The sequence below is a fragment of the Dama dama genome, chromosome 26 (assembly GCF_033118175.1).
Source record: "Dama dama isolate Ldn47 chromosome 26, ASM3311817v1, whole genome shotgun sequence".
NCBI lineage: Eukaryota > Metazoa > Chordata > Mammalia > Artiodactyla > Cervidae > Dama > Dama dama.
Window position 1 is genome coordinate 26002434 of NC_083706.1, and position 12628 is coordinate 26015061.

The window sequence follows — 12628 nt, forward strand, 5'->3', positions numbered from 1 at the left end:
GGCTGGAACTTCCATTGCACTTATCTCTTAAGATGGCAATATTATTATTACAAAAAAATCAGTTCCAACAAATTCCTTGCTAATACATTTTTATTTTTATCTCTTCTTGAATGGAAACTTATTTGAATACTTTTCTTTGAGAAGGGAGTGGAATATGACACTTTTTCGAATGGACATTGTCTGGACTAGGAAAGGAGTGTTATATTGTGTTGTTACAACTGCTTTCTTTATGTTTACCATAATATTGTATGTCAAGTTTAAGTTCTTCTCTTGCATGCAACCAAAAGTTATGCCTACTGTGAATTCATTAGAAGACTATCTGGGAGTCATGAAATTCATGAGAGAATGGAGAACTCAGTTTGGAAATGAATCCTTGGGTATCTCTGGAATCTGGGAGGCATGAACTCCAACAACACCAAGAGCAGTCAGGTCACAGTCTTACAATATGAATAGAATGGAAATCCACATTTTTTTGTTTTCTGCTAATGATTCTGGTAAAAATAATTGTCTTTTTCCCTTCTTTTAAGGTTCAGTTTCTAAAGAAAGACCTTCTGAAATTTTTAGTGTAGGTTTTCCACCCACCTGTTTAGTTAAGGGAAAAGGCAAAAGGCCACTCTCTTCATTACAGTTCCAATAAATTATATCTAGTTGGGATGAGAAATTTTCCAAAGCTAATTGAATTCCAGTTGAGAAGCAGATTCTGGACAACCAAAAGACTAAAATACCTCTGCATGGAGGAATGGAAACTAGAATAAAGCTGCCAATAGGGAAAGACGAGGTGAGCCTTTCTTCTTGTTTGCTGAAAGGATGGGTTACTTGTTGTTTTTTATTAAGAGTTTTAAAAACAGAGGCTACAAAGAGAAATAGGCTATAGGGGATTTAGTACTAAGTCTAAAAGGTAGAATTATCTGAGTCATAAACTTGTCCCAAGAAAAATGTGATCTCAATAGCCATTTAAAATAGATGTAAGACAAAGATGACTTATATCAACATTATCAATGCTTAGTTGCTTTGTCGCTTAGTTGTGTCCGACTCTTCGTGACCCACTGGACTATAGTGTATTACTCTAGAAATTCTGACTAATGAAATACAGCAAAGACTGTAGATAAGAATAACTATTAGCAAAAAGATAAAGTTTAGCATTTTTTTAGGATAATATGACTTTATAATGAAAATCCAAGCAAGTCAACTGAAAAGCTGGAATAAGTTTTACTATACACAAGCAATAATAATTATATAGAAAGTATAATGACTTTAAAAAAGATATATTCAAAACAGTCAAGACACACAAACACAAAAGTATAAAGCATCTAAGAATGTGTGAAGAAGAAAACCACAGAAACTTGCTATAAGGTATAGAAAACTATCTAAATGCTTTTGTTCCCTTTTTAAAATTTAACAAAAATAGTTTCACAAGTAGAAAAGTCAAGATAGTTTATGAAGCCAGGAGTGATTAGGGGCAACTTTCTTACCATATACTAAATGAAAAAGGTTTTAAAACTGCTTTTAAAATCTACGAGAACAAAATCTAGCCGGATCAAGGAAACTAAATATACAGTCCTGAAAGAGATTGCAATAGATAGAAGGGTGTGAACAGAAATAGTTATACAGGAACATGCATTTTAAAATTTTATTTAAAATTAACTACTGCCTCACCCTAACTTACCCATGAGGGTAAGTCACAATTATGAAACAAATAAATTCAAATCCGTGGTGCTGCTTAACATGATACAAAGTACATGAAGTTTAGATTAGAAACAGTTCAAATGCAAATTGATATTTATGATTAAGAATGCTTGCCCACTTCTATTAGGGGATCTTACTTGAAACCACTCTTTCTCCTTATTTTTCTTTTGTATATGCCATCGTAATAGACATGAGATATACTGTTTCGATTATATATCTTCTTTACCTCATGTTTAGCTGCTCTGATGAATACCTGCTTCTCTTTCAGTGTAGCCTGGCACCCAACAAGTGAATTTGCTTTACTTCCTACAGCTTGCATTTTGAGTCCTATCACACCAGGCATGACCTTGAAATAGGATGAAATCCTCCCAGACATGTTTTTGAGCTTCAGTAACAGGTGCTGTGTGCTTAGTTATGTGTCTGACTCTTTGTGACCCCATGGTCTTTAGCCCGCCAGGCTCCTCTGTCCGTGGGCAAGAATACTGGAGTGGGTTGCCATGCCCTCCTCCAGGGGGTCTTCCCAACCTGGGGATCAAACCAAGGTCTCCTGCATTGCAGGCAGATTCTTTACTGTCTGAGCCACTAGGGAAGCCCCCGTAACAGGCATTTAATTTAGGCTATTCAAAAAAAAAGAAAAAGAAAAAGAAAGAAAGAAACAAAATAAACTAAGTGGTCAACAATGGGAAAATGGTTAAAAAAAAATTTGTGCACCCATACAATTTAACATTTTGCAGTCATTACAAAATGATGTTTTTAAGAACTTTGAATGATATGGTTCTTAAGTGAGCTATGAATGATATTTTAATTTTTATTTTGTTTCTATACATTATTTTTATTTTCCTTTATTTTCCAAATTTCCTACAAGTATGAAAATTAAAAAAATTTAAAAATGTAAACATTAATAGATTTAAAAATCAGAATATGTATTAATAATTAGTAACAAATAGCAAATTATGTGTAAACAATAGTAATATTTAATGTACACTTTTAACTGACTTTTTAAAAAGGCATATATATTCTAGCAAATGAATGACAAAGTCCTTCTAATTTCCATCTCCAAATGTAGCCTGTTAGTTTCCACCACTGAACAACTGGGTAAGGTACCACTGTCAATTTCATGGCAGTTCATGTAAGGGAAGAGTGTTCTTTAAAATTTTAAGTTCTTAATTTCTGGACTTGTAAAACTTCAATATACATAATACAAATGGCAAATAAGAAGCAAGATGTAAGCATCATATCTCACTATACAATCTTTGACCCAAATATTTGATAAAAGTCCCTGCAATTGGCCCATGTGGTTGATATTATGCATGTTCGTAAATATGATCACCAACTGTTTTCTAAAACACTAGAAATCAGTCCTGAATATTCATTGGAATGACTGATACTAAAGCTGAAACGCTGATATTTTGGCCACCTGATTTGAAGAACTGACTCACTAGAAAAACTGACTCACTAGATGCTGGGAAAGATTGAAGGCAGGAGGAGAAGGGGACAACAGAGGATGAGATAGTTGGATGGAATCACTGACTCGATGGACATGAGTGTGAGTAAGCTCCAGGAGTTGGTGATGGACAGGGAAGCCTGGCGTGCTGCAGTCCATGGGGTCGCAGAGAGTTGGACATAAGTAAGCAACTGAACTGACTGACTGAAAGCATATTTCTATGGATTTATTCTGAAAACAATTTACTCCTAGACGAATCTTTTTGGAAAATTTTACCAACTAAAATCATCTTTAGTGCTCTTCTGAACCAGGGATAGAAAAATGCGTAAACCATTGGATTAAAAGTAGAATTCAAATAGCCAAACCAAATCAATGCATCGTTCAAAGTGGGTGGGATAGCATAGTCCAGGAAAGGGTCCATGACCATGCAGACAAAGAAAGGACACCAGCATGTTAGGAAAACTCCCATCACAATCCCTAAAGTCTTCGCAGCTTTCCTTTCTCTGCTTCGTGGAATTCCATTTCTCTCTTTCAACCCTATTTGAACCTTCTGCTTTGCATCGTGAATTGATCTTGCCTGGCCTTTTGCTATGAAATATATTCTACAATAGATGCACAACATAATAGAGCCAGGTATATAGAAAGAAGTCATAAAGGCCAGAACCCCAGATGTTTTGCTGAAGAAGACAGAGCAACTCGCTAGGCAGTGACTGTGTTTGTAATACATCTCTTCAGCTCCTTTGAAGTTTAGCTCCAGAAAGATCATCCCAAATGCAAAAAGAGCAGGAATACTCCAACTAATGAAGATCATCAGAGAAATAACCAAGATGTTGATCTTGGTTTTGTATCTCAGTGGGTCACACACAGCATAGTAGCGATCAACGGAAATGAAGGACAAGTGAAAAATGGATGCTGAACTCAGCATAATGTCAGTGCTGGTGTGAATTTTACAGAAGACTTCTCCAAAAGACCAGCGGTGCTCAACGGATCTCACCATGCTATAAGGCATGACCAGGCACCCCAGAAGAAAGTCCACAGTAGCCATGGACTGGATGAGCCAATTATTTAGGGTATGCAGTTGCTTGAAGTGTGATATGGAAATAATAACTAGCAGATTGCCAACCACGGTGGTCAGAATTATGAGCACCATTAAACTATACAGGGAAGCCCGGATGTCATTGGACCAGCTGCTTTTCACACAGGAAATATTAATTTTATTGTGGCAAAAGGACATCATTTCTAAGGACTATGCCCTGGTTGTTATCGTCTCCTTAGTGCGTTGAAGAGTCTCTCTTCGAAATCCATGATAGGTTAGAGTGCCTTCTCTTACTTCCATATATATATTCAAGAAACCTGTGGGGTGGGGGGGAAAGGAAATTATTAACAATTTGATTCTTCTCACTTTTAATGCATTTACCTATTACTTCTTGCTGAAAAATGATTATTATGGAAAGAGATTTTATTTCCAAGTTCAGTTCAGTAAATTCAGTTCCTATAAGTTTTTTTAACATCTACTTCATGTTAGTCATTGTGTTGGAGATGTAAAGCTGAATTATTAGTTTGAAATATATGATTCCATAATTCTGTAATACTCAACTAAATTGTGGGGAACTTGCAAAACATTTTGCAATATATGTTTAACGTATATTATGTGTAATATTTAACATTATGTTATATAGTTATATATTATAAAGATAAAAAGATGAGGGGAGAGAGTTCAGAGGAACAAAGTAAATTCTGGTGAATAAGCTGTCATTATATTGGGAAAATGCTAGAAAATAGCAACAAGTCTTAGAATTCTAGGAAACTACCCTCCTTTTGAAGAAAGTAGGGAAAACCACTATACCATTCAGGTATGACCTAAATGAAATCCCTTATGACTATATAGTGGAAGTGAGAAATAGATTTAAGGGACTAGATCTTATAGACAGAGTGCCTGATGAACTATGGATGGAGGTTCGTGACATTGTACAGGAGACAGGGATCAAGACCATCCCCATGGAAAAGAAATGCAAAAAGGCAAAATGGATGCCTGAGGAGGACTTACAAATAGCTGTGAAAAGAAGAGAAGCTAAAAGCAAAGGAGAAAAGGAAAGATATTCCCATTTGAATGCAGAGTTCCAAAGAATAGCCAGGAGACATAAGAAAGCCTTCCTCAGTGATCAATGCAAAGAAATAGAGGAAAACAATAGAATGGGAAAGACTAGAGATCTTTTCAAGAAAATTAGAGATACCAAGGGAACATTTCATGCAAAGATGGGTTCGATAAAGGACAGAAATGGTATGGACCTAATAGAAGCAGAAGATATTAAGAAGAGGTGGCAAGAATATACAGAAGAACTATACAAAAAAGATCTTCATGACCCAGATAATCACGATGGTGTGATCACTCACCTAGAGCCAGACATCCTGGAATGTGAAGTCAAGTGGGCCTTAGGAAGCATCACTACGAACAAAGCTAGTGGATGTGATGAATTCCAGTTGAGCTATTTCAAATCCTAAAAGATGATGCTGTGAAAGTGCTGCACGCAATATGCCAGCAAATTCGGAGAACTCAGCAGTGGCCACAGGACTGGAAAAGGTCAGTTTTCATTCCAATCCTTACTAAAGGCAATCCCAAAGAATGCTCATACTACCGCACAAATGCACTCATCTCACAGGCTAGTAAAGTAATGCTCAAAATTCTCCAAGCCAGGCTTCAGAAATATGTGAACCGTGAACTTCCAGATGTTCAAGCTGGTTTTAGAAAAGGCAGAGGAACCAGAGATCAAATTGCCAACATCCATTGGATCATCGAAAAAGCAAGAGAGTTCTAGAAAAACATCTATTTCTGCTTTATTGACTATGCCAAAGCCTTTGACTGTGTGGATCACAATAAACTGTGGAAAATTCTGAAAGAGATGGACATACCAGACAACCTGATCTGCCTCTAGAGAAATCTGTATGCAGGTCAGGAAGTAACAGTTAGAACTGGACATGGAACAACAGACTGGTTCCAAATAGGAAAAGGAGTACGTCAAGGCTGTATATTGTCACCCTGCTTATTTAACTTATATGCAGAGTACATCATGAGAAACGCTGGGCTGGATGAAGCACAAGCTGGAATCAAGATTGCTGGGAATCAAGATTGCTGGGAGAAATATCAATAACCTCAGATATGCAGATGACACCACCCTTATGGCAGAGAGTGAAGAAGAACTAAAAAGCCTCTTGAAGAAAGTGAAAGAAGAGAGTGAAAAAGTTGGCTTAAAGCTCAACATTCAGAAAACTAAGATCATGGCATGAAGTCCCATCACTTCATGGGAAATAGATGGGGAAACAGTGGAAACAGTGGCTGACTTTACTTTTTTGGGCTCCAAAATCACTGCAGATGGTGATTGCAGCCATTAAATTAAAAGATGCTTACTGCTTGGAAGGAAAGTTATGATCAACCTAGATAGCATATTAAAAAGCAGAGACATTACTTTGCCAACAAAGGTCCATCTAGTCAAGGCTATAATTTTTCCAGTAATCACGTATGGATGTGAGAGTTGGATGGTGAAGAAAGCTGAGCACCAAAGAATTGATGCTTTTGAACTATGGTGCTGGAGAAGACTCTTGAGAGTCCCTTGGACCTCAAGGAGATCCAACCAGTCCATCCTAAAGGAGATCAGTCCTGGGTGTTCATTGGAAGGACAGATGTTGAAGCTGAAACTCCAATACTTTGGCCACCTGATGCGAAGAGTTGACTCATTGGAAAAGACCCTGATGCTGGGAGGGATTGGGGGCAGGAGGAGAAGGGGATGACAGAGGATGAGATGGCTGGATGGCATCACCGACTCGATGGACATGGGTTTGGATAAACTCCGGGAGTTTGTGATGGACAGGGAGGCCTGGTGTGCTGAGATTCATGAGGTCGCAAAGAGTCAGACACGACTGAGTGACTGAACTGAACTGACTGACCCTCCTTTTTATCTCTTCTCGTTCCCTCTGGGCTGACAGTTTAGATCAAGACCACATAGGAATCAAAATTTATCCAATTTCTCGAATTGGAGGAACAAAATATTTAGCAATTAAACTGCATATTTTAATAAACTTGAAACATCTCTGCCCCTAGTCCCTTTCAGCCTTCTATTCCCAGGAGGAAACATATCAAATGCATCTGTAAGATTTATTTTAGTAGACACCCTGTCCCACTTTATGACAGAACAAACAGCAGACTAAATATATTTATATTACTTGAATTGTGTAATGTTTGAATTATAATTGAAACTTCACTAAACAAATGATGGATTTTTTTTACTACAAAATTTATGTGCTCTCAACTAAACTAAAATTTAAAGTTTTTTTTCTCACCATTGCCCCCTTTTCCTTCTTTCTTTTACTTTTGTTGTTGATATATTAAAGGAATCAAACAGTGTTTAGAAGTGTTTGCTAATAATTTCTACCGATCAAGAAAATATCCCTGGCTGGTATCACATTGAGCAGCTTCACTCAGCAGGAACTAGGGTCCAAATATAAGTAAGTGAAGGTGGGGGAGAAAAACTGATTGCTCAGTTTCAGAAGACTATATTAATAGATGATGAAAACGTTATCTGACAATTCTGTATGCCTTGTGCTTGGTTACCAGATAAAAACCCAATGGCTTCCTCCTCATAATGATACATCTTGTTATCAGAGAAATAAAGCCTGAAGCATTGTATCTGAGAAATTATTGATAATATCAATGACACTTCAGACGAATAATCTGTCTGGTCAACTTTAGAACTTTACACATAATTTTTGTGCAAGCATTTTTAAATGTTATAATTTATTTTTTAAATAGGTTTACTTAAATAAATGTTCTATGATGATATTATGAGTTGAACACTTATCTAAGAACATGACATAATAGTGGTTTCTTTCCTTCCAGCTTTAAGAATTTTGCTAACTAGTAATGATTACTCTCTGAGTCTACAAATTACCAAGTTGAACATACTATAGCAATACAGAGGGTTAATAAATATCTATGATATCTAGCTAGGCTTCCCAGGTGGCGCTAATGGTAACGAACGTCCCTGCCAGTTGAGGAAACATAAGAGACTCTGGCTGGATCACTGGGTCAGGAAGATCTCGTGGAGGAGGGCATGGCCACACACTCCAGTATTCTTGCCTGGAGAATCCCAGGGACAGAGGAGCCTGGTGGGCTCTTTACAACCATGGGGTTGTAAAGAGTCAGACACTACTGAAGTGACTTAGCATGAATGCTCTGATACCTAGTTAAGTCAACAGTTCTGTGCAAATGATCTAATTACCTAATGTCTGAAAATGACACTTGATTTAAAAATATATTATTAGGCATTATAGTTTGAAGTAGATCTGTCTAGCAGGACAAGACTTCCCTGGTAGAGTGTCCCCAACTTCCCAATAAAAGGCCATCAGTGCTCATTTCACCATGCCATTTGTCCCTGGTTCCTTCAACTAGCCAAGTCTAATGGCTTGGACTTTCAATCCCATACTAGTCCGTACAGTTACTAACGTGAACCTATCTCCTAATCGACTCACCCACTACCCACCCACAGACCCTTCCATGTGTTCCCTCTGGAGCTCAGGGTCATCACCCTGCTTCCTCAGGCTCTTTTTAAAACTTCCCTCTTTGTTCCAACTGCACCTTTCTTTCCCCTGAGGTTATCTCTTTCCCTACAGCCTTATCAAAGGTAATTGTTTCCTCTCCTGCATCCTTGGCTATCCTTTCTATTGCAGGACTTGGAGGAAGAACGTGTCCTTTTGACAGTGCAAATCATTGTCCCTTCTTCCTTCCTGACTTCCATCCCTTGCAAACTGTGAAGCTCTGTGTTCAGACTATACCTCCTCTTGCTGCAGACCTCAGACCTCAAGTCATTTTTCTGTATCTTAAAGATGTTAGCGCCTGGCCTACTCTCACTTTATCCAAAGCTCCTTCTGCCAAAATTCTTCATAATTTTCTTGTCCACATAAATGATTCAGTAATGGACTTTCAGCTCCTTACTCCTCTGTCCTCCAACAAGCATGTCCTCCACATGTTTGCTCTGCATGGCTATCTCACTTTCTTATTTAACTAAAGACACTAGATATATACTTACATTCATGTTAATACAATGCAGAGTTTAACTTTACATTAGACATAATTTGGTCTCTTCCTATAAATCCAAAACCTCAAATTAACTTAAGAATCTCCTAGTTTTGATGACCTAAATCTGATGCACTATTATATTCTATGTAACATAGCAGAGACGCTCTCAGATATAGAGTATTTACCTTATCATAATATTGCTGGAGATGATTTTCTCTCTTATCTATCAGTCTATGCTGATGTCTCCACAAACAAATGGATTTTTCCATGCTTCCTGTTACTTAAAGATGGAAACAATTTGCTTGCAGGGATGTCCCATCTGGACATTCTATGCTGCATCTGCTTAGTCACTTCAGTCTTGTCTGACTCTTTGTGACCCCATGGACTGTAGCCCACCAGGCTCCTCTGTCCATGGAATTCTCCAAGCAAGAATACTGGAATGGGTGGCCATGCCCTTCTCCAGATGATCTTCTCGACCCAGGGATCGAACTCAGGTCTCCTGTGTTGCTGGCGGATTCTTTACCATCTGAGGCACCAGGGAAGCCCAATGAGTCATAATTTAAATATTTGGAAATCATGTCCATGACTAAAAACTGAATCACTGACCTTGTGAATCAAGCAGAGGAATATTACATACACTAAGCTAAAAGACAGACAGAAAGGCAGTCATTCTTTTTCAAGATATTTCAATTGAATGCCTTCTTCCTATTAGGCACTATGTGCTGGGGCAAGAGTGGTGAACAGACACAATGAAACTCCCTGCTCTTCTGGAACTTATATTCCAGTTGAAGGGTAGTGGTAGGCAATGCTAAAATTTGGGCTTCCCTGGTGGCTCAGTTGGTAAAGAATCTACCTGCAGTGCAGAAAACTTGGGTTCAATCTCTGGGTCAGGAAGATCCTCTGAAGAAGGAAAATTCCATGAACAGACTAGCCTGGCAGGCTCCAGTCCATGGGGTCACAAGAATCAGACACAACTTTAGCAACCAAACCACCGTTACCAAGAATAAAAGCAAAAATAGTGAATAATATTATCTAAATTAAGATTAGGTTATATCAAAAAGAATTATGATAATACAACACAATACAATGTTTTCTAAAAAAAATTGAAAAGGAAAAAAGTAAATTTCAAGAGAACACTTAATATTGATCAAATTTTCAGCTATTTCAATAATCTCCAGTTGTAATCAGAGTTAGTGAGTAGCTGGCAAGACACTTCTTGACTGGATCCTAAGATGCAAAATTAATCATTTAATTTTGGAAAATTTCGCCAGCTGCATGTTTTAAATTTTAAAATTTCAAATTGCTTTACCCAGCAAACGTTCAGTGTGATAGTTTTCATAACAGCAACAAAAGTAAAAAGTGAAATTGTCTAAACTTATATTAGACGCATAATGTTCATACATGTTCAATACATGTACATGTACATACATGTTCAAAAAGATGTCAAATTGGAGGAGCTGATTCTTTTTATAAGACATAGAGAGATGTTCATGAGATCTTGTCAAGTAAAGAAAAAAATGCAGAGTGTTTTAAAGCACCGTGTACATGAACACAAACATATCTATAAAAGCATGAAGAACGGGTAAGGAGTAATAGCTCCAACTGCTCAAAGATGGTAAGTTTGAAATTCATTAAATAAATAACAAAAAGGGAAATAATATCAATTTTAGCATTAATTTTTACTAGGTGAAATAATGGATGAGTTTTATTTTCTTCCCTATAATTTTTACATATTCCAAGTTTTCTACCATGAAAATGGTTCATTTCCATTTTCAGAAAAAAATATTTAATAAAATTAAGTAGGTTGTGAATTGTTTCAAATGAAACTTTAGATGAAACTTTCAAAAATCTATTGATAAATGATTATTAATAAATTATATTATTTGTGCTTCATGTGTTTGTATAATTCTTCACCTGAGTAAAGAATTTATCATGAAAAATCACACTTTTGCTAAATTTCTTAACTGACCCATATGCTGTTTTTGTTCTATTATACAAAATTTGGACTCAAAATTAGAAATGGACTTGATAATAATGTTATTCACAAATATGTTTGCAGCTCTGTAATTTATTTAGTGTTTTTTAAAATAATGGAAGTATTTTTGAAAAATATTTATTTTAAAAGAGGGAAAGAGATAAAGGACAGGATTTCCAAATATTTAAGTCATAACTGATGGGATGTTCAGGTGGAACATCCCTGGAAGTAAATTGTTTCTATCTTTAAGTAACAAGAAGCATGGCAAAATCCATTTGTTTGTTTAAGCATCAGCACAGACCAGGAGATAAGACAGAAAACAATCTCTGCAATATTATGATAAGGTAGACACACTATACCTAAGAGCATCTCTGCTATGTTACACAAAAGATGATAGTGCATCAGATTTAGGTCATCAAAACTAAGAGATTCTTAAGTTAATGGATCTAATATATGGTACATATAAACACACACACACACAGAGGCACATCATTCAGAAATGCACCGCTATTTTTCCCACCAAGCAATATTTACCACAAATAAGATTTTAGTTCTGTAGTTTCACATATAGTAACAATAAGATACAATTTAATTTCTAGACCTGAAAAATTTCCATGAAGACTCCATTATTACATTAAAACTAGCCAAACACAACATGGAATTTCCTTCATTTTACAAGGAAAGAACATTAAAAAAAATCTTTTTTTTTTAATTTTCTAGCCACCCACAGGTGAATTTTTAATCAAGGTGGAATATTTTGAAAAGCTCATATAAAGTAAGCTATTTAATATATATATAACTATTTTTATCCTCTCCTACTAAAATGACAGAAGCCTTGTGAATCTTCCCATCATATAACCCTATATGTTAGTATATTTGTAAGTACCAAACCATTGATAACTCTTACTCCCTTGAGCATTCTCCCAGTAAAAGATCACCCGGGCCTCCTGGCTAATCTCTGTGGTTTGCAAGGCTATTCATTGTGTTCAGACCTACCTTCTCAGGAAAGGGTCACAGAGCAAGTGGATAAGCAGAAACACTACCTTTGGGAGGAGGCCATCCTCACTCGTGTCCTCTGCACCTGCTGCGGGCTCGAGCCACTGCTGATCAACGATAGACGGCAGTTAATGCAGGCGGAATGACGCAAATATTAACATCTGGGAAAGATAAGCTGGTGATAAATCTTTCTGGAACAAGATAACAGCGTACGATCAAGAAAAATAGGTGAGAGGTGTGTTTATTCTAAACGAGCACCAGGAAGCTAGCAGTGAACAAACTAAATAGAGAAGGTAAAAGCACTGTTACTTTAAAAATAATCTCAAGCGTGAGCCACCAGCAACCACAGTCATGGGTGTTAACAGCATATGAATGAAAACAAATGTCCGTTAAGACTGACTTAATTGTTGATTGATTTGAAAGAAAAATACTCCTGTATTAGGCATCAGTATAAAGA

At 36.8% G+C, this 12628-nt stretch overlaps 1 protein-coding gene across 2 annotated transcripts; it reads right to left on the minus strand.

The window, feature by feature from the left end:
* Positions 1–1218: 1218 nt before the first annotated feature.
* TAAR1 (trace amine associated receptor 1) lies at positions 1219–12333 on the minus strand. 2 transcript variants are annotated; one of them, XM_061130579.1, is made up of 2 exons: positions 12219–12333; positions 1219–4483 (listed from the first exon to the last, which is right to left on the minus strand). In XM_061130579.1, exon 2 carries the CDS (start codon positions 4365–4367, stop codon positions 3357–3359), a length of 1011 nt encoding a protein of 336 aa, XP_060986562.1. In that variant the 5' UTR covers positions 4368–4483; positions 12219–12333; the 3' UTR covers positions 1219–3356. The 2 variants fall into 2 exon arrangements, with proteins under 2 accessions (XP_060986562.1, XP_060986563.1); XM_061130580.1 differs by having other exon boundaries at positions 12172–12333.
* Positions 12334–12628: the final 295 nt, after the last annotated feature.